This window comes from Mesocricetus auratus, unplaced genomic scaffold, assembly GCF_017639785.1.
Source record: "Mesocricetus auratus isolate SY011 unplaced genomic scaffold, BCM_Maur_2.0 Super-Scaffold_15014, whole genome shotgun sequence".
Lineage (NCBI taxonomy): Eukaryota > Metazoa > Chordata > Mammalia > Rodentia > Cricetidae > Mesocricetus > Mesocricetus auratus.
Window position 1 is genome coordinate 74,532,384 of NW_024429186.1, and position 19,892 is coordinate 74,552,275.

At 41.8% G+C, this 19,892-nt stretch overlaps 1 protein-coding gene across 1 annotated transcript in view; it reads right to left on the reverse strand.

Annotated features, from left to right (window-relative positions):
* Positions 1–19,892, reverse strand: part of Dock4 (dedicator of cytokinesis 4) — a 370,554-nt gene that overhangs the window by 57,455 nt on the left and 293,207 nt on the right. The window contains 5 exon segments of the mRNA XM_040743206.1: positions 1,063–1,148; positions 2,818–2,966; positions 14,898–14,956; positions 15,316–15,416; positions 17,417–17,492. Of these exon segments, the coding sequence (XP_040599140.1) occupies positions 1,063–1,148; positions 2,818–2,966; positions 14,898–14,956; positions 15,316–15,416; positions 17,417–17,492 (471 nt within the window).

Consider the following 19,892-nt stretch of genomic DNA (forward strand, 5'->3'; position numbering starts at 1 on the left):
TCAGGTCAGATAAAGACCACCCGACCTATCAATCATGGAGAGCATTCTCGACACCTGTACATTTGCAGCTCCACTGTTGCTAATTAACGATCCCAAAATGAACTTGAATCTTGCATTTGGTTATCAGCTGGTGACAGCTGGACATAAATAAAAACACAGGTGCATTTTATGAGGGAGATGTATTTTTTTTTTCACTCTTGAAAGCAATGCAAACATTTCCCAAGCTTAGTAAGCTAATTTTCGACCTTAAAAGAAAAGCACTTTATAAAAATACTAGGTCTGAAAATGACTAAGAGCCAGCAGATCATAAAGAAAAGAAACACCAGCTGGGAAACCCTAAGGCACTTCAATGTTCTCATGCCTCAGCTCTGGCTGCTCAGACACCGTGAGCTGATACACAATACAAGCACTCCGTCCATGACTGTTATCACAGTTGCAACGATTTCAAAGGCCCTTCATAGAACTCCATTCTTCTCCTTCTACTCTCCTGGCAAATCCCAAACTCCAAACTTAATAGAAATGACTTGCTTGGTGACCTTCTAATCAGAAGCATTCCGGAAGTATTTGATAATGGACATTCCTGAGCAAATGCCCACCAAGTATGGGTTAAGGCAGGTGCTGAGCATCAGACAAAAACTAAGGTAATTATTCAAACAGCGAATCACCCAGGGTAATGCTTTGCAAAACACTGTATACAAATGTTATAATCACACCCTTCTCTTTCTCTCCCACTCATAATGCTCTTGAAAATCATTATCTTGTAACAATGGTCTTGTTTTCCCTTAAAATCATCAAGCATGGAAAGAGTGAGCTTTGTTACATAACACAGATGGCCTGTCCTAATCAGAGGTTAAAATAAGGAGACATGTCTAGTCATCAACATAATAAGATCCACTTGCTAGAGCTAGGCCATTAATCCTTTATTTCACACCCCACAAAGACAAAGCCATCCTGTGAGACCCAAGCTGTCTCCACAGCGCTCATCTACCGTGGTGCAGAACGGTTCAGGACTGACACCAGATGTCCTGAATAGAACCGACTGGAGAGAAACCCATTACTCACATACTGTTGAAGAGCTCACGGTATGTTTCATCACCTTTGCCCTCTGACATCAGGCTATCCAATTTGTCAATTAGCTTGGCCTCCACCTGAAACACATCCAAATATTACTCCTTCCCACTTCACATGCAAGATTTTTAGGCAAACTGCAACACATTTTTTTTTTTAAATGTCAGGGGAAAGGCTGTAGCACACTTTGTGAAAGTGACATTGTCAGCCATGGTTAACAGCAAGCCTCCCTTTGGAATTCTAGGGAGCTGATTTAGATGCAGTTAACATGACTTCATACTCCTGGCTGGCTAGCTTTCCCTGCTGCCAAAGACAGCATCTAGCTATCTGTGATCCCGATATAAATGTTAGAGGCCCGATTTAAACATTTCGATTCTTTTTTTAGGGACTACAAAAAGTGGCAAGTCCCTGTTTCTTTTCTCTTTACATCACTATGTCTGAGAACGTCAGCAAACTAGCAAATACATTAATTTGAATCTTTAATGTGTTTTAATCTGTTTTCTTTCCTAAAACAGTTCGAGGTTGCACTAAATCTTTGCCGAAGTTGAGAACTCATCCTAGCCATGCGCAGATGGTAGACCCAGAGAAGTATTCTAAGTCAGCAGTAAGCAGCAGGAGACAGAAAGGACATATTTCCTGAAAGCTGTAGTCAAAATATTTATGTTTTCAAGGATGTAAATTCTCTATAGCTTGAATATCAGGAAGGGAATAATTTCCCTTCATCTATACGAGGCAAGAGGAGAGAGAAAATGAAAACCTTTAGCCAGAGTCAAAGCGATTCGGGCTTGGGATGGATATTCAGCTTTGTCAAGGGACTGAGCCCAAATACTCCTTTAAACCAGCTGTCGATCAAGAGATAAAGACAAGGGGGAGGGAAGTACGCTCCTCTACCAAGCACAGTTTGTTCATAGTCCTTCGCTCACCCATTAGCTTTCTTGAAAATAAATGTATGTATGGATTCAAGTGAAATGCCCACACTTTTGGCAACAGGAAAGAACTTTGCATGCAATTAAATTGCTTATACAGTTAGCAAGCACTTTTCTGAGGTTTGAAGATGGCTTCATGTGGAGAGTATGAAGGAGGGCTACATCCTGTGGGCAAGCAGGTTTGTGCAGTCACTCTGTGAGGGCTTGTTTCTCCTACTTCCCCCAACAGACCTGGGCCGGCCAACGCGACTGATTCTTTACAGCTCTGGTTTTGCAATAAGGATGTCTGTCATCCCCAAACTGGAACAGCGCTATTAGGACTTAAGCCAGTGAGAAAATGGGTTCATCCCCTTGGAATTTCCTTTGTGAGATTTTTCCACTGCTTTCTCCTTCAAATTAATTTTCAATGCTTCAAGCTAAGAGCAATAAAACACACTGTGAGTCAAATGCTCATAGCTAAGTCATTCACCAAACACAATGTGCAGACCGCTGAGAGCTCAATGGCTTAAAGAACCATTAACCTTCCGATTCCTCTGAGCCGTGTCCAGCTGGGAGCAAGCACCCCTCTGTAAATTCTTAAATATAGACCTGGTAAGTCAAAGAAGTTTTTAGCTGAAAGGAATGAAATGGACTTCCAGGGTTTCCCCGCAAGCTCAGGGGAAACAAGGAGCCAGAGAGATGTATCTAAGGCCACGTGGTGTGGGGAGGACAGGTCCCCAGATCCAGTGTTTATTGCTCCGCTTAGGGCTGAATCGAGGAAACCCAAAGACACCTGAGGAGGGAAGTGAGGGTCCCTGTCACTCTGACGAGTGCCACTGCCTACCTGCTTAAAGTTGCCGCTCCTCCGCTGCTCCCAGTCCATCATATCATGGAAAATAGGAATCATCACATTCCGGAGATCTGGCTGGGGTATCAAGGTCACTTCTAGGAAGGGGCCAATCAGGGCAGGGATGAAGTGAAGTTTGTGTTCTCCTAAATTAAGCAAAGTATTTGAGTTCCAGTTTATTTAGTTTTAATAAAATTTCAAAAAGATTACTAATTTAAATTTTACCTAAAACAGTTACCAGGAAATATTCAACTATAGTTACCTCCCCAGATAAGAAAATAGCATATAATTAAAATGACAGAAACCAGAGCATTTTATTACTGTGCCTTCCTGTAAAAAATTAGATGCTGTATTAAAAGTGAGTGAAAGACCCCGAATTTATAGAAATAAAATATAAGCTTAAACAGGGAGGGCACCCCACTAGAGAACTCAGAAAGTAAACAAAGGGCCACATCCCAGGAACTGGCCAAACCACAGAATGGGATGTATGGGTTAGCAACCTTAATTGCAGAAGGGCTGTAAACCCACAAAAGGCCAATTCTGGGCTGCTGACCACCTGTGAAGAACTGACCAGGGCGTCAGAGATGGGCAAACAAGATTTGTGGGAAACAAGGAGATGATAACCACCATTTACTTAGGGAGAGATGATTAACTCATACCAAGGTTTGAGGAATTTACAACGTGTAGGTCAGGAAGACATCTACTTCCCCTGGTCAGTAGTCACGTACCCCCTTCCCCCCAATCACAAGATAGGGACCCCTCCCAAAGGCTTGTGAGTTTTGTCTTTAAAAGCTGATTGCAACTGAACCTCGGGGCCAATCGGTCTAAAAGCTGACCGAGAGGCCCATCTGCAGATGCCTAATTAAAGCCTCTTGCGTGTTGCATCAATTGGTGCGTGGACTCTTGATTCTTGGGGTGACGAATCCAGCTTGGGGACCCCTCCTCAATTCGGGGTACCCCAACAGTGAGGCTGAAGAATAACACAATTGAAATTTCCCAACATTATTAAGTGTCATGAGTAAAAGAAAAGGTATGACTTATATGGGGTATCTTTCACTCAAGAGTACATAAGAGTTTGGAGAGATCGTTCAGTAGCTCGGAGTACCAGAAGCCACATAGTGGCTCATAACCTGTAACTGCAGCCCCAAAGAATCTGAGGCCTGCTTTTGGCCTCTACGGGTACCAGGTGCATAAGAGGTACATAGAAATAGAGGTAAGCAACACCCCCAACCCCAACACACACACACACACACTCACACACACACACACACTCACACACATGCGCGCACACACACACACTCACACACACACACTCACACACACACACACACACACACACACACACACACACACAGGCACACATAGTAACTCCAAAGATATCTCTAAGGTAATCACAGCTGTTATCTCTGGGTGGTAAAAACTGCAAATTATTTTTATATAGGAAAACTGGTTTCTGTTTGTACTTTAAAGAAAAAAATATATAAAACACATCCTAAACAAAAGTCTACATATAACCCCCTCAAAGCCTTCAACTATTCTCCCAAAAGACTAAAACATAACACTATTGAACTCTTGACTGGTGTGCAACCAAACACTAAGAGGTGTGGTAGCCATGATTCGGGGCACAGGAAGGCAGGCAGTGGCAGGGACACAGGTGACGTTTACATGAGGTGGACCTGAAGTCCATTAGTCTGTTAAATCTCACAGAGAAGTTCCTATGTTGATAGTTAAAACAAACAAACAACTACATGCCATACTTTTTCAGTATCATGGTTAAAAGCCCATGATGTTGAGGTATTCCCCCAGGGTGCCTAGAACAAGTTCAGGGGTCAGGCTTAAGGTAGCTGGCTTCATGAAAGACATCCTTTCCTCTTTAGGTATCCCTAAGTCACAGGGATGTTTTCTGATTTGTGCTATTGCAGGGTTCTGATTCTTTCATATGCTCAGAACATGATCACTTTCGTTATGATGAAAGCAATACTACTTCTTGGAGCTGAACATTTTAATCTACATTAATATAAGCGGTAGTGTTTCCCATGATACTCCTATGACAGAACAGAGATGTTCAATACCTTCCCTATGTATCGCATGATCCACAGAGGCCATAAAACCCTTTAGGTCTCATCTTTCCTGGATAAGACACTGTCTCAGAAAAATCAGAGCTCTGAGTTCTCAATTCATTATGTGATTATAAGCAAAAAAGGAGAGAAAAGTTGAAATGACTGTCTCTTTCCAGACTATGTTTTGGCAGGTAGCAAATTATGAGTTTACTGAGAGTCTGGAAATTTGGGGAGTCATAAGGCATACTTTCTTTAAGTATGGATATGTATTTTATATTTGTTTCATTAATTTAGTCATTAATATATTTTATCCAGGGGCTCAATAAATAGGGATGCCTGTATAATTTGAACAACCCATTGCTTGCAGACATAAAACATAACAGACATTGAGGCTACTACAGAGATGCACATCTAGTATCAAGGACCACCAAGGAGAATACATTTGACCTAGGGAAACTGAGGAAAGCTGCTTTGACAGGTGTTATGGAATATTAGTTTAATTATGTAGAGGTGTATTAATTTGTTTATGCTTTGGAATATTAGTTTAACCATATAAAGATGTGTTACAGTTGTTTATGTTGTATTTGTTGAACGATGCGAAGATGGGTTGCTGTTTCACCTTTGCCTGCCTAAGGCACCTGACTGGTTTAATAAAGAGCTGATAGCTAGGCAGAGAAAGGATATAGCAGAGAGAATAAACAGGATGAGGAATCTAGGCTGGAGGGGAGGAGAGAGAGGAGAAGGAGAAACCAGGGGCTAGTCAGAGAGGAAGTAGGAAAGTAAGACATACAGAAACAAGGAAAGGAAGGGAAAAGCCCCGAGTTAAAACATAGATGAAGAGAAACGGATTAAATTAAGTTAGAAAAGCTGGCTAGAAACAAGCCAAGCTAAGACTGGGCATTCAAAACTAATAATAAATCTCCATGTCACGATTTGGGTGCTGGTTGGTGGTCTAAAAGGAAGCTTGCTTCAGACAGGTATTAGGGAATAAGCAGCAGCTGGCCTACTATATGAACAGAAGGTACTCCTGGAAACAGCATGGGCAGTATGTCTTATCTGGAAGTGTGGCAGAGGTCAGGGAGAAATTAGCAATAGTGTCCTAGGTATGTACCATGTTGGATGGGAAAAGGGGTGTGACTCTTCAGCTGTGTGTGGGTGCTTATTAGAACTTTATCTTGCAGAAACATCACTTTGGGGACATAGGAAAGATGGATTACATTGGGAAAACTGATGATAGTTTGGTTATAGTAGACTTCGGTCTCAAAGCACCAGCCCTGGTAATAGGGACAGGAGACCAGATTTGAGGGACATTCTCCTGGCCTTAAATGTAAAGCATGAGTGAGAGCTAGTTCTCCTACTAAATGAGACCAACTTGGAGTAGGAGCAGAAGCTAGTTTCAGATGGAGGAAGGATAATGACTTCTGCTTGAAGTCCCTGAGACATTCTCGTGTGCATAATACCTTATACCCACTCCCAAAAGTCAGATTTCGGGCTCAGGAACCTTGCAGAATTGTGATTGATGAACAGGGATTGATGTCATCTAGTGAATTTGGGGAAAGAAACACTGGGGGTGGAGGGGAGATCCTGGATACACAAGTATAGGACAAGAGGAGGGACCAGCTAACGTGATGGTTGGGAAATGTGAACTGCCAGAGAAGAGAAGGTGTCAGAAGACAGGGACAAGAGTACCAAATGCGGTGACTCACTAGTCATTTCAGCCAACACTTGCTCAGGGGCAGGCGGGCTCTGGCTGCTTTCCATGCATAATGCCATTAACTCACCATGACACCTCTAGGCAGTCCGAACCGCCACCTCCAGAGAGGAAACAACAATCTTGGGACCTTAAACAAAATACCCCCAAACCACTTAACTAGTGATTAGGGTGGCTAGCATTTGGACCCGCCCATCAGGCTGGCTCTGGTTTGAAATAGCTCTCCTATGAATGGGACCAACACAGGCTTTTTGGCTTAGCAGGAGAGTATTATGAAGGTCATTAGCCCAGCTGTGACTCAAATGGTAGAAAGGAAAAGTTGAGGAGGCAAAGGTTGCCAGCTTACCCTCTTGAAGTTGCCCAAGGGCAAGGTAAAACCAAAGACAAGACTCACTAAACTCAACTTAAAGACTTTGCAGAGAGGAGCAAGCAACAGTTTTTCTTTTCACTGAGAGTACTCACACCACACGTGCTTACTCTCTGGCCAAGCATTCTGTCTTCTGGAAGGGTTCTTCATCTGTCATTCCACACAGCTGGTATAACAACCTCCTATTCTGGCTTCAGGACAAGCAAAGATAATGTTTGTCTTGTCCAATACCAGATTCATCTCTGAGACCAATTTGTAGCCATTAAAGACTTTTCTAGAAGGGCCTTTAAGAAGTAAATGTGGTTTCTTCAGAAACCATGTTACCACTGAATGGAGACAGTCCTTCTGAGACTAAGGGTAGCACTCAGAGTGAAGGATAGCGAAGACACAGTGAGCCTAGATTTTCTCTCTAAAGAAACCCATGCCTAAAGCCAGGTCTACCAGAACGTCTCCTAGCTATACAAAAGGCCATGCATTTTTTAAATACAAGATTAACCTGGGAGTTTGGGCTTTACTTTGTCAAACCCAACTTGTAGATTTATGATGCACCATCTAGAGTGTGAATGTTTGTTACCCCAAACACCTCATGAGCAGTATGTTGCCTGCCCACTAGAGACCAGGATCACTATAGGAGACAAGAAGGCAGTAACATCTTGAATTGTGTCAGGATTTCCACTTACCTCAGTGGTTTCCTAGACCGAGGCCACTGGCTTGAACTATGTACTATCTTGGGGAAACTTAGGAAGTTTGATATCACAGATGTGTTTTGAGGCTTCTTTAATACCTGCCTCAACTATGGCTAGATATCCTCACCCTTTCATGTTTCTGGAGGGCCCTACAGGACAGAGATCCTCATGATCTCTGCTGTCAACACAAAGAATCTCAGGGTATTTGCTAAGCCCTTTCTTGGGGATCAGGAGCCCCACGTGGATCTCACATGGTATGACAGTTGACCCCTCATCATAACTGGGAGTCATGTTGACACTGCCTTGAGTTCAGTTTCAATGTCAATTAAAGGGCTTAACAGGGGCTGGAGAGATGGTGCAGCAGTTATGAGACTTGTTCTTATAAAACACGTGTACTCAATTTCCAGCATACACGCACGGTGGTTCACAGCATCCATAACTTCAGCTCCTGGGTGTCTGATGCTTTCTTCTAAACCTCAGAGCATCAGGCACACATGTGAAACACATATATACATGCAGGCAAAGCATACATACACAAAAGTGAAATGAATAAGTCTTAAAAAAATGATGAAGTACTTTTTAAAAGGGTTTTGAGAATAGAAACCCAGTCCTGGATACAATCCTTAGGCTCCTGTCCTTATGAAAGTCCCCTTTTTATCACTAACGTCACCACACAGCCCCATCTTGTCTCACTGAGATTTCATCCATGGTATCTATTTTTCACCATCTCTATTTTGATGTTAAATTAATTAGTTGATGTGTATGTGCACACCACACAGGGAGGTCAAAGGACAACTTTCAAGAGTCTGTTCTCACTTCCACCACTTTAATCCAGGTCATCAGACTCAGAGTCTTGGTGGCAGGTGCCTTTACCTGCTGAGCCATCTCCCATGGTATCTTTAAATCTTATTCATACCAACAATGCATAAGGAAGGGACTTGCAACTTCTTATATTCATACCTGTATCTCTGACCCAGATAATCCGATGTCTTTCTGGAAAAAAAATTGTTTTGTTTTCCTCAACACAGCAAGAATATCTCAAGAGAAACTTCCCTACTGATGTAAATTTGTATGTTTTCCTCCAAAACAGGAACCTTTAAAGACAGAAATGCCTGCACTATTTTTCCTTTTTCTTCTCTACTCTTCTGAGGTGCACCATTCCAGGCAGGTAGCTAGCAGCTAGAGTTTGCAATTCTTTTTCTTGGTTATTTCTGTCAAGGCAGAAAGCAGAATCTAACTCAAGCATTCTTGCTGTCATTTGTAAAAGTTGAAATTCACTGTTTACTCAAGCTGTCCTGGCAAGAGAGAAAACAGAGGAAATAGAGGAGACTCTCATGTGCACTGGGGAGGCTGGAGAGCCCTGAGGTTTCATGTGTTATGGCTGAACAAGATCCTGCCCCGGGACCAGGCTACAGGGTACAAGGTCCAGCTACTCAAAGCCATCGCACAAAAACCATCTTACTGTCTGACTGAATCTGATAAAGCCCTGGGCTGCCTTCACACCATGTAGACACCAAATCGATGCACAGCTCCTGAGTCTGTGGGAGGAGGGGAGTAAGACAGAGAGGGAATACAACGTGAGCTCCAATTTCAGCCTGCCCAGATAGTTCTCTCCCATGGTGAGGGAATACAACGTGAGCTCCAATTTCAGCCTGCCCAGATAGTTCTCTCCCATGGTGAGTTAGAAGAAGGACATTGAGAACCACTGTGGTGACAATTTCATTGTGTTTTCTTTTCTTCATCTTTTAAAACAATGTATGTATTTGTTAATTTACCTTGTTTTATTGCTAGGAATTAAATACAGGGCCTCTAGATGCTATGCGAACATTGTGCCAACTGAGCTACATGCTCAGGCCTAAAACCACATCTTTGAACACAAAACTATTTGTATAGTTTCCTTGTCTTTATGTCTCTCATTTATTCAGTTCAGATACTGGATAAGTATTGAGTTATCTTACCCTTGTACATGCTGCAAACTTCATTTTTAGTCTTCCACGAGTCAGCCATTTGTTGACCTCCAGAGTGGAGATCATCCCTTGTACACATTTACATGTCTATCACTATTTGATTGGGCATTTTTGCATCTCATTTAGAAATCTATCTACTGTTTATGGATATTTTGTAACCTGACTTTCTTCTTATTAAAAATTCCAATGTACTCACAAGACAGAGGCAAGTAAGTCAAACCTCACTTGAGCACTGCCCATCTTCCATCAAACCTCACATGAACACAATCCAACTTCCATCCTCAAACCTCACACGAACATTGTCCAGCTCATTTTCATTAACTTGTTTTATAAGATCCTGCATCACTTTTTTCTCCAGAGAATTTTAAAGCAAGCCTGAGACATATCATTCTACTACTGCACCAAGAAGACAGCATCATTAGTGGACATGACACTTCATGAACACAGAGTCGCAGTGCCTTTATCATGGTGACACATTCAAACATTACATTCTTAAGTTCATTGAAAACACAACCAACACTCAAACTCCCCTCTGGTCCTGAAGCATGCATTTATAGCTTCCATTTTGGCTACAATTCAAGCAAGGCCCACAGAATACATTCTCTAGCTGCATCTTTCTTCAGACAGCGGAGAAGTCAGAAAGCAGCCATGCTTGGGTCTTGATTATACAGGAAGGCTTCAGGGCAGCCTTATTGCTGAAAACAGAGCATGTGAAAACCCAGTCATGTCCCCAAACGCTGAAAAAATCCAATCCCTGCCAAATCAGCAAAGCAAAATTTGGAGCCATGCATAGCAGCAATGACTTTACTTCACTTAAATGATTCCCGTAAACTGGAGGGTTTGTATATGTCCTTACACCTCGCTGTCAGCCACATGGTCTTATTTTGAGGTATCTGGGATACCTGATACTTGGGCTGCAGGAGTTTTATACGTATGTACAGGGAACAGCCTGTTAGGTAAGTATTGATTGGTCTACGGTGGTTACTAGATGCTTTGTTTGCAAATGTGGAACACAGAGCACACTATGTTTAGTAAGAATGTGAAGTCACCTAAAAATAGAAAGTGAAAACTTTGCAGCAAAATGAAGGTCACACATGCAGTCAGCTGGCAAGGATAACCCTCACAGACCATCGTATTCTTCCAAAGGCACATGTAAGTGAACAAAATTTGGAGGGTAATTTATAACTTTCCCCCTCTGTTGACAGAATAATATTTTATTGCCTTAATTTAGGAAACAAAAATATTGAGGAATAACACATTTAAGAATAGGGGTTCACTTATCACCAGTTAGTCCTTATCCTTCAAAACTAAGCTATCAAAACTTAACTGCACACCCACTAGATGGTAGGAATCGGAGCCTTTGTGCTCTGTTGATGGAGATACGAAACAGGACAAAACCTTGTAAACACCATGTCAGTTCCTCAAAAAACAAAAAAATTGAAAAATGCAATTAGTACAAGGTCTGGCAATCTCACTTCTGAGAACTCCCCTTGAGAAGAAGAACAAGCAGGCCCTCAAGAGGCCCCTGGACGCCATGTTGACAGAAGCATACTAGTAATAGCTCAAGGCAGGAGCCGTCCACCTACGTACAGACAGAGGCTTGGAGAAGGGCACTGGGGCACACCCGCAACAGTGGAACTGAGCCTCCAGAGGGAAGGAGCTCTGACTCTCACATGTGATGCCCAAGCGCATTCTCCTAAAGGCAGCAAGTCAGCGGCAGGGGGATGAGGGCTGAACTGTCTCACACAGCTGACACTAGAGGTTGAGGGGGCGATGGAAGTTTTTGCTTAACAGTTATGCTTCTTATTAGCCTACAAAGAGTTGGTTTTGATTAACGGACTTTTCAAACAAAAAAATTTTTTTGCCTCCCCCCCTTCCTTCCCTCCCTTCCCTTAGTTTTCCAAGACAGTGGAGGTTAAGACTGACTGGCAATGTGAACACACTTGCTATTATTCAGCTCTGAGAAATAGTTAAGGCTGCAAATTCTGTGAGCATTTTACCACAATTAGAAATACCTAATTAAGTCATTATACCTTTAATTAAGTCATAAGGACACTGCAGTGAATGGGCCACAAGTACCAGGGACAGCAGCCCAGACTCAAAGTTCCCAAGTCAGGGCCTGCTTGGGGGAACACTGCTTCCTGTGCCTTGTTTGCTTGCTGGGTCCACGGACAACAATGCCTGGTTTTGCTCCCTTGTTCCCAGTCAGAGCCCCCCCCCCATTCCTGGACCCGAAGCATAAACTGGCAAGGCCACTTAGTTGCTCTAAGTAAGGTGAAGGTGACCACTTTATGTCCCTGCTTGCTCAAGCACTCAAACAGAGAGGCTAAGGAAGAGAAATCTGGATCCATCGTGGCCTTAATATACATAAAGTGCCCAAATGTCTACATAGTTAACCAAGAAAAAGCTCCAACTTCTCTATGTAAATGTCATTGAAAAGCACACTTAATACTATAAATTGTATTTTATAAAAATGCAACTGAATGTCTACTTGTCTGTCTTGCACTGGGAAGCAGGACATGGTGGCACTTACCTATAATCAAAACACTCAGGCTGCTGAGGTGGGACAATTGTGATCGCAGGGCAGCCTGAGTTACAGGGTGAGACTTTACTACACACACACACACACACACACACACACACACACACACACACACACACAGCAGAGCCAAAACCAAAGTAAGAATGCGGTGATTCATCTTGATTGTCAACTGGATTAAACTGAGAGATGCCTAAGACATCTCTCAGCACACCTCTGGGAACATCCTTTTCTAGCAAGAACTAACAGCGGAAAAACTGTTTTGTGGGAGTGGGCAGCATCATCCCTTAGATCAAGGACATCCCCATGTTAATTAGCTTGGTCTCCCTCCTTTGCTGTCCTCTTCCAGAAGACTATCTCTAGCACACTCTAGCTCTGTTCAGACGTGCTCATTATTCTCAACATACAAATCCCCATTGTTATGCGATGAAGAGGGTTGCGGGGAAAAGGGTATGCTAGCACAGGCATACCCTCCTTTCTACTTCTTGGCTCCCATGAGGCGAGCAGCTTTTCTCCACCATACCCTTCCGGTATGATGTTCTCTCTCACCTTAGTTCTGAAATAGTGAAGTTAGCCAGTGCTGGAGGGCAGCCTCTGAAATCAGTACTAAAACATGTGTTCTCCTGTAAGTTATTTCTGCCAGGTATTTGCTAGACATGAAATCTAAGCTGTTCTAAAGGTGAAACATTGCTCACACATGCAACTAGGAATATAATGACTGGATCTGCAATATGAGGTTTATGTTAAAGCAGCCTGATCACAAAGTCACAGGTGCCCTTGAAATCAAATCCCATTCCGTCTCACAGCAGAATGGAAACACCTTTAGAATTCGTGAAACGTTTTGGTAGAAAGGTCAAGACTTCCCTGTAGGAGAATGATATAGAAAAGAATGAACAGCATGAAGATTTAGATTCCATACTTAAGCTATACACATCATGATGGGGATTTGCGTGCTGAAAATAACGGCCGCTTCCTAACAGACCTGGAATATGCTAGAGACAGTCTTCCTTAGGGCTGGGACAGCAAAGAAAGGGGACCAAGCTGCATTAAGCAGCATTTTTCTGTCTTTGGTCAAGTTCTTAAGATGCATCTGGAAAGATCCGCCTGCTATCCTCCTCCAGCCCAGAAATTTCAGGGTCTCTAGGGGAGACAGAGAATTTGCATTTCTCACAAGGTACCAGGTGAGGCAGACACTGTTTGGAATTCTACTTTCAATCCCTGTTCTAATGAATGACATCATGAGATGTATATGCTGTAGAGGTTTCCTAAGACTTCTCAATTTCTGACGGAAACAGAAGTGATTCAACACCCATCTGGGAGAGGGAGAATGACTTTCTCTTTGTCATAAAGATTAAAACAGAGCAGCTGATGAAACTGCTGTTTTATTAAGTAGACTAAGACACCCGAGTCTAAATGGATGGCTGTCCCAGCCTGGGGGAAGTCATGTACACAGCAATGCTCAGAGGAAACCACACTGCTCACTACTCTAGTAACCCAACCACATCTGATGTGATTTCTAAACGGGCTGTGGGAGGTACCCCAACAGGCACCGTGCTTGGGAAAGCATGTCAGTACAGCACTCAGTAGGAAATACAATACTAAATTAATGCCACGTGCAGCCAGGACACCACAAGGCCCAGCAGAAGGGCTTTCATGAAAACAAGACCAGCTCAGCCAAGCGTGGACACTGAGATGATGACTCTCCAGCTGACATTTTGTGCTGTTTTTCAGCTGGATCTAGAGACAGACCATGATTTATTTTAGCTGGCCTTTCATCATTGGATCTCATTTTTCAGATGCTAACTCATTTTGTTTTTCTGACACCACAGCAAGCACTTATGAATAACAAAGCTCTCCAAATTGTGGTGCACATTTGAGGGACATATGAATTCTGGGCAAAAACCATTCTGGACAAGAAAACAAATCCTGCTATTGCTAAGTTGTGCTTCAATGAGGCCAAAAAAGAAGGAACTCTCAGATCATTACACAGTCAATCGTCAATCACTTGAATACATTGCAAGGAATTTTAAATGCAGTAACCGTTAATGATACAAAAAAAAACTTGCAAAAGTAATATGCCAAATTAAATGTTATGAATCGCTAGAAAGAGATCCTATCCTATGCCAATGAAATTTAAAACAGTTTATTCCCCAAATACTATTCTTTTTGGGCAGGCAGATCTATGCCATCAGTTTGCTGGGATAATATGCGGCAGATTTACACAACTGGATCTCTTAGCATCTGCGGATGCCTTTAAAGGCATTTAGTGAGACTCCTGTGAGGCAGGTCAATGGAGGAAAAGAGTTTTAGATGACGATGCTCAGGGTAGTCTTTCACAAACTTTAATCCAAATTTATGATGAGTCGTAGCTTCCTTTCAGAGTTCTAAAAGCTTTGTGTTGTTCCAGTTCCACGTTCTGAAGGGTTACAGAATGTTTAAGGGCATTAATACTGTGATGCCAGAACTTACAACCTACCCTTAATAAGGAAAGACACAGAGGCATTGTGATGTTTTTCAACTAGACTCCAATGCAAAGGATTAACCTTGCTCAGTACTGCCACACTGTCAGATTCTGGAGACAGCATTTTGTGTGTGAGAGAGAATGTCACCCAGAAGTACTGCGAATCTCTTGGCTGATTTACATATCTGCTTTTAAATGCTGTCATGGGTGAATCACTCTTCTGTGTACATGCAGAACTCAGGGGATAAGCCGTACCTTGGAAGGGGCTTCTCTTTTCATCACTCACCTAGGTTTTGCCACATGCTAAAAATTTCACAGCCCATGGTGACCCGCATATCACCATACCTGTAATTGGAAAAAAAAATTGATGTAATTTCCAGAACAAGGTACTTGTGTTTCTTTAGTATACAATGTATCCTTCTGAATTAAGGGCAAGATGTTCAGATTATAGACATCTGGTGAATATATCTTGGTGACCCTAAATAAGATACCCACATAAAATCATAACTTTTGGTTTTGATAATTTTGAATCCTGAAAGCCCCCAAGAAAAAGCATTAATAAGTGCAAAAATACTGCGTTTCCATGAAAACCCTCCTGTAATGATTGCCTCACTACTTGTCATTTCCAGCTATGGGCACTCTGATCCATGAGTGATCAGAACTAAACAGCTTTAAAAGGCCACACTTCCCTCATTGGTACTTACTTTTCTAGCACCTTCTTCTTTTTGGAAGGTGTGAACATCTCCAGTTGCAGACATAACTGGTTTATAAAAATGACAGCAAGGTAAAAGTAGGAATCCCAGATCTAAAAGAAGAACACGATATTTACATATTGTTGTGCTAGTGAAACATCATGCAGGAGTTGCCGCAGTATCTGACACTTGCTTGAGAAGCAGGAAAGGAACGGGGGTGAATCTGGAGTAGATTCTGTTCCAGTCCCTGCTAGCTGTGAGCGCATGGTGTCCGTGTGGGGTTACCACACCACAGTCGCTGCTGTTACATAATGCACAACTGACATTTCCCACAGTGAAGTAATAACATTACAGAAATACGCTCATTCGCTGTGGCTGAAAGCTGGAACCCTGGAATAAGGAGCTCTCTGGCGTAGCTAAAGGATGGATGCTTCATTTTACAGACAACTCTGAGTATCTCCACGTAGCCTCGGGTTCTCTGTTCCTGTGTGGATCAATTTTTGGAGCTTCTTTTGATGTAAAACTTTTAAGAACTGCATCTGTACCTCTGGAAATGCTAATTGCTTTAAATTCACATTGTATCTTAAAATTCCCTACCCAGACAATTTGAATCATAAATTTTCTTATGCCAAAAAAAGAATCAGAAAGACATTAGAATAAGATTTCCAGAAATAAACAGCAAAAACCATGTAGGACATATGGAATGCAACTGTGTCTTCAGTGATGTCATGTCACATGAAAGCTAACTAATCATAAGAAATAGGACAAAGGATATCTGTCATATGTATAGAGCTCTCACAAGTAAAACAGGGAAGTGATAGAAACCCCAAAGCAAAGAATTTCCACTAATATACTTTTAAAGGAGTGTTGATAACCATGGCACTGGAGTTAAGGCCACCTTTCTAGCTCCCTCCGCTAATATTTATTTTAGGAAATATAGGCACATGGCAATTTTAATTTTGTAAGAATGCACATTTAAAGGAAAATTTACAAGGAGGAAGTGGTGAAAGAAAATAATGACCAAGAATCAGATGGTTGTCCCAGCACTCGGGAGGCAGAGACAGGTGGATCTATCTCTGTGAGTTCGAGGCCAGGTTGGACCGACAGCCTCCAAAACAATACAGAGAAACCCTGTCTCGTAAAACTAAAAAAAAAAAAAAAAAAAAAAAAAAAAAATCAGATGGCTGAAAAGTTTCTTTTCTCTTTTCAAACGGTGAGTGACAATGGAAGGACAAAGGTGTTTGAAAAGCCACGGTAGTGTGTTACCCTGTGTCATGGATGGAATGTATTCACTTTCCATAGTCAAGCTTCTACTGTTCTTTAGATGCTTTCACTTTTTGTTTGTTTGATCAAACCCAGGTTTACTTCAATGCCAGGCAAGAGTACTTCAAATTTTTATTGTATTTGTGCTTTCTGTATTGTCTAGTTGTCAAATAATGAGTTCTTACTAAATGTTTAATGTTAAACATATTATTAAAAAAACCCAGGAAACAAATATAATAAAACGGAACCAATGCTGAGAAAGGAAACCACAGCAGAGACTTTTTTTTTTGTCTACACACTGTCATTTGCTATAAAAACAAAACAAAACAAAAAAAACAAAGGTGTGCGTGTGGAGGTAATCTAGAGTAGTGGACATGCAGGGATATCACCAGTTGTATTACTGAGGGTTCAAGAGCCCTGTCTGAAAGAATCATACTAAGGTTTCATAGTTTTTATGAATTCATTCCAAAAATTCAAAGCTAGGGAAGTGTTAATTTTGTAATTTCTTTATAAACTCTAAAAAATAAAAATCTAAAACTCTAAAGTAAGACTTTAAAATGACTTAAAAACCGGCATTAAATCCTCTTTGTTCTACACTGGAACCACACCAAAAGTACACTAATTAGAATTTACGGTAACAGGTGTGGATGACGATCTTCTAAGCACGATGACCGTCATCAGTCTGAAACGCATTACAGCAAGTCTAACGGGTTTGCAGATACACTAGAAAGCACTCTAACATTACACACAGTTGAAACTACTGTTCTCCTGAACACAAACGAAGTAGCTCTCTGAAAACACAGTGCAGATCTCACAGCCTAAGCCAGGGAGTCATGAGCCGGATACTGACCTTGTAATCAAAGTTCTCATTTAAGAAGTTCTTTCGGAGTGCATCTGAGAGGTACAGAACTGTTGTAATGATAACACTAGTGATAAAAAAAAAAGAACACAGTTGAGCTGAAATTTCACATTATTGAAAATCAGTTAGTGGATAAGAATAAAAAGCACCTAAAAGAAAATGTCCTCCAGTAAGAAAATGGATTCAAAAAGAAAATAAACTAAAACACAGAAAAAAATAAAATCTATTAGTCAGTTTCTTCATAAAAAGGATACACAGGAAGATTTACAAACTCAAATAATCCAGACATAATTATACCCTATATTGATGTTTTATGACACTTTAAAATTAATTTCCAAACAGCCAAATTCCTTCATGTAAACATAATATTCTAGATTTGATTACATGAATGAAAGAGAGCCTAGGGATGTAATGGACAGATAAGGAGACAGAATGTATTGTTCCTTTATTAGCTGCCTTTTCTCTGTTCCTCCCCAGTAAGGAGTTACAGGGCACGGAAGGACTACAGAAGTCACAGTCACACAGGAGGCCAGAGTGACTAACGAAGGAGACAGTTCCTGTCAACGTGTCTACAACAGAGGGCCACAGAAACTCCAAGGAAGAGGCATATCCCTCGGGTAGAACATGGGATACCCCTGTGTTCTTAGCCAAGCGTGCCACACCTGAAAACAGCTGCATTTATCTTGCTTGCGACATTAAGAAGGAAGGATTTACTGAGTATTCTTGCCTAGTTCTAAATAGAGTTCTGTAGTTCATTCCAAGTCTACTACTCATTTTGATAGCCAGGAGGTCAGGCTATTTGAAGGTGTTTGTAATTGGTTTATTTAATGTTGAGACGAGCTACTGCTTTGACTGTTATACAGTAAGCACTGGGGTACCAATGGTTAATTTCTTAAGCTGCTTGGTCTTTTCTCAGATGAATACGCAATGTTGCATCAGGATGTGATGAGGCCACCATCATGAGAGTCGGAACTAAAGAGATAAAGGGCAAAGTAAGATAAAATACCCCGCCAACTTCACTCTGTGGTTAGGCTACTGGAAAACCCAGACCCGGAGAATACTTATTATTATTAACTAGAATAATACTTATGGCCTCTGGAGGACATAATGGTTCATTACTGCTCTTACCCGGAAAACTCACTATGCATCTTTCTTGCCATGCATGGGAACTTTAACAAGGTTACAGGTTGGGTGGCTGACCACGGACATTCGAGGCAGAGAAGAGCAAACCACCATTTCATGACACCCAAAGGGCCCTGTTGACACACATGTGTGCCCAATTTTGCACAAGTCATGGCGCCTTTCAAAGAGTTGGTCAGCAAAGTTAAGTACAAGAAAAACCTGCATGACAGAATTGCCTTGTTTTCATCAGCTCCCCATGGCAGACATAAGCCAATTCCACACCAGGGAGGAAGTGCCTCAGATGACGGTGTAGAGTGGTTGCTTGCATAGATCATCCCCAAGACAATGATGATAAATGAAGAAATCAATGAGGTTTCCCAAAGATTTTACCCCATGAATGCAAACCTTTATTCTCAGAAGAGGAAGTGCTACCAGATTAAGAAGTGACTCTTCATCTGTCCTGTAGATCACTTGGATTCTAAGGTTAACTGGGGAAGTTTTGGAGGCCTAGAGATGCAACTTGGGAGCAGAATGTGGGCTTAGTATTCACGAAGGCCTAGGCTCAGTCAGTCAGTCAGTCAGTCAGTCAGTCAGTCAGTCAGTCAAACAAGCAAACAAATGGACTCCAAAAATCCAGCCAAGTAAAATGTGTATTCTACACAGTATAAATGGGTTACTGATTCTTAGGATCTCTGCTTAAATTAATTAGTTATTTGTGCTTCCTCATCGACAGTGAGCAAACGAGCCACACACACACACACACACACACACACACACACACAGAGCGAGAGATTTGTATCTGTATTACTCATTTGAAAGTTGATTATTGTATGTTATCTGAAGCCAACATATGCACAAGCAACACAAAACAAGGACCCGAGATTTCAAGTGAAGAGCCCAACTTCCCTCAACAGACAAGTGTGGTATAAGCTTATCTTCCAGAAAGCTGTGGCTTTATTTTTGTACTTCACTTCACAATGTGTATGGGAAGGAGGAGGAGAGAAACTTCTCTCAATGTGTCCTTTATTTTTGGTTCTCAGTTTTCAACATCCTTATGTTCCTTCTTCCTGGGCTGGAAGAGTTGGTATCCTCATCAGAAACATCTACCGGGCACTTGCAATGAGTTCAGCATAGCTGTTCAAGATGGAGGGCCAAATTCCTGTCCTGGTGGAACTGAGACCTGGTATATCTGCTGTATTTCAAAAAGACTAGACAGGTGCTGATAAACAAAACCTGCATAAGGAACCTGGCATCTGGACACAGCTTTTGGAGGAAGCTGGCATCTGGACACAGCTTTTGGAGGTAGCTGGCATCTGGACACAGCTTTTGGAGGTAGCTGGCATCT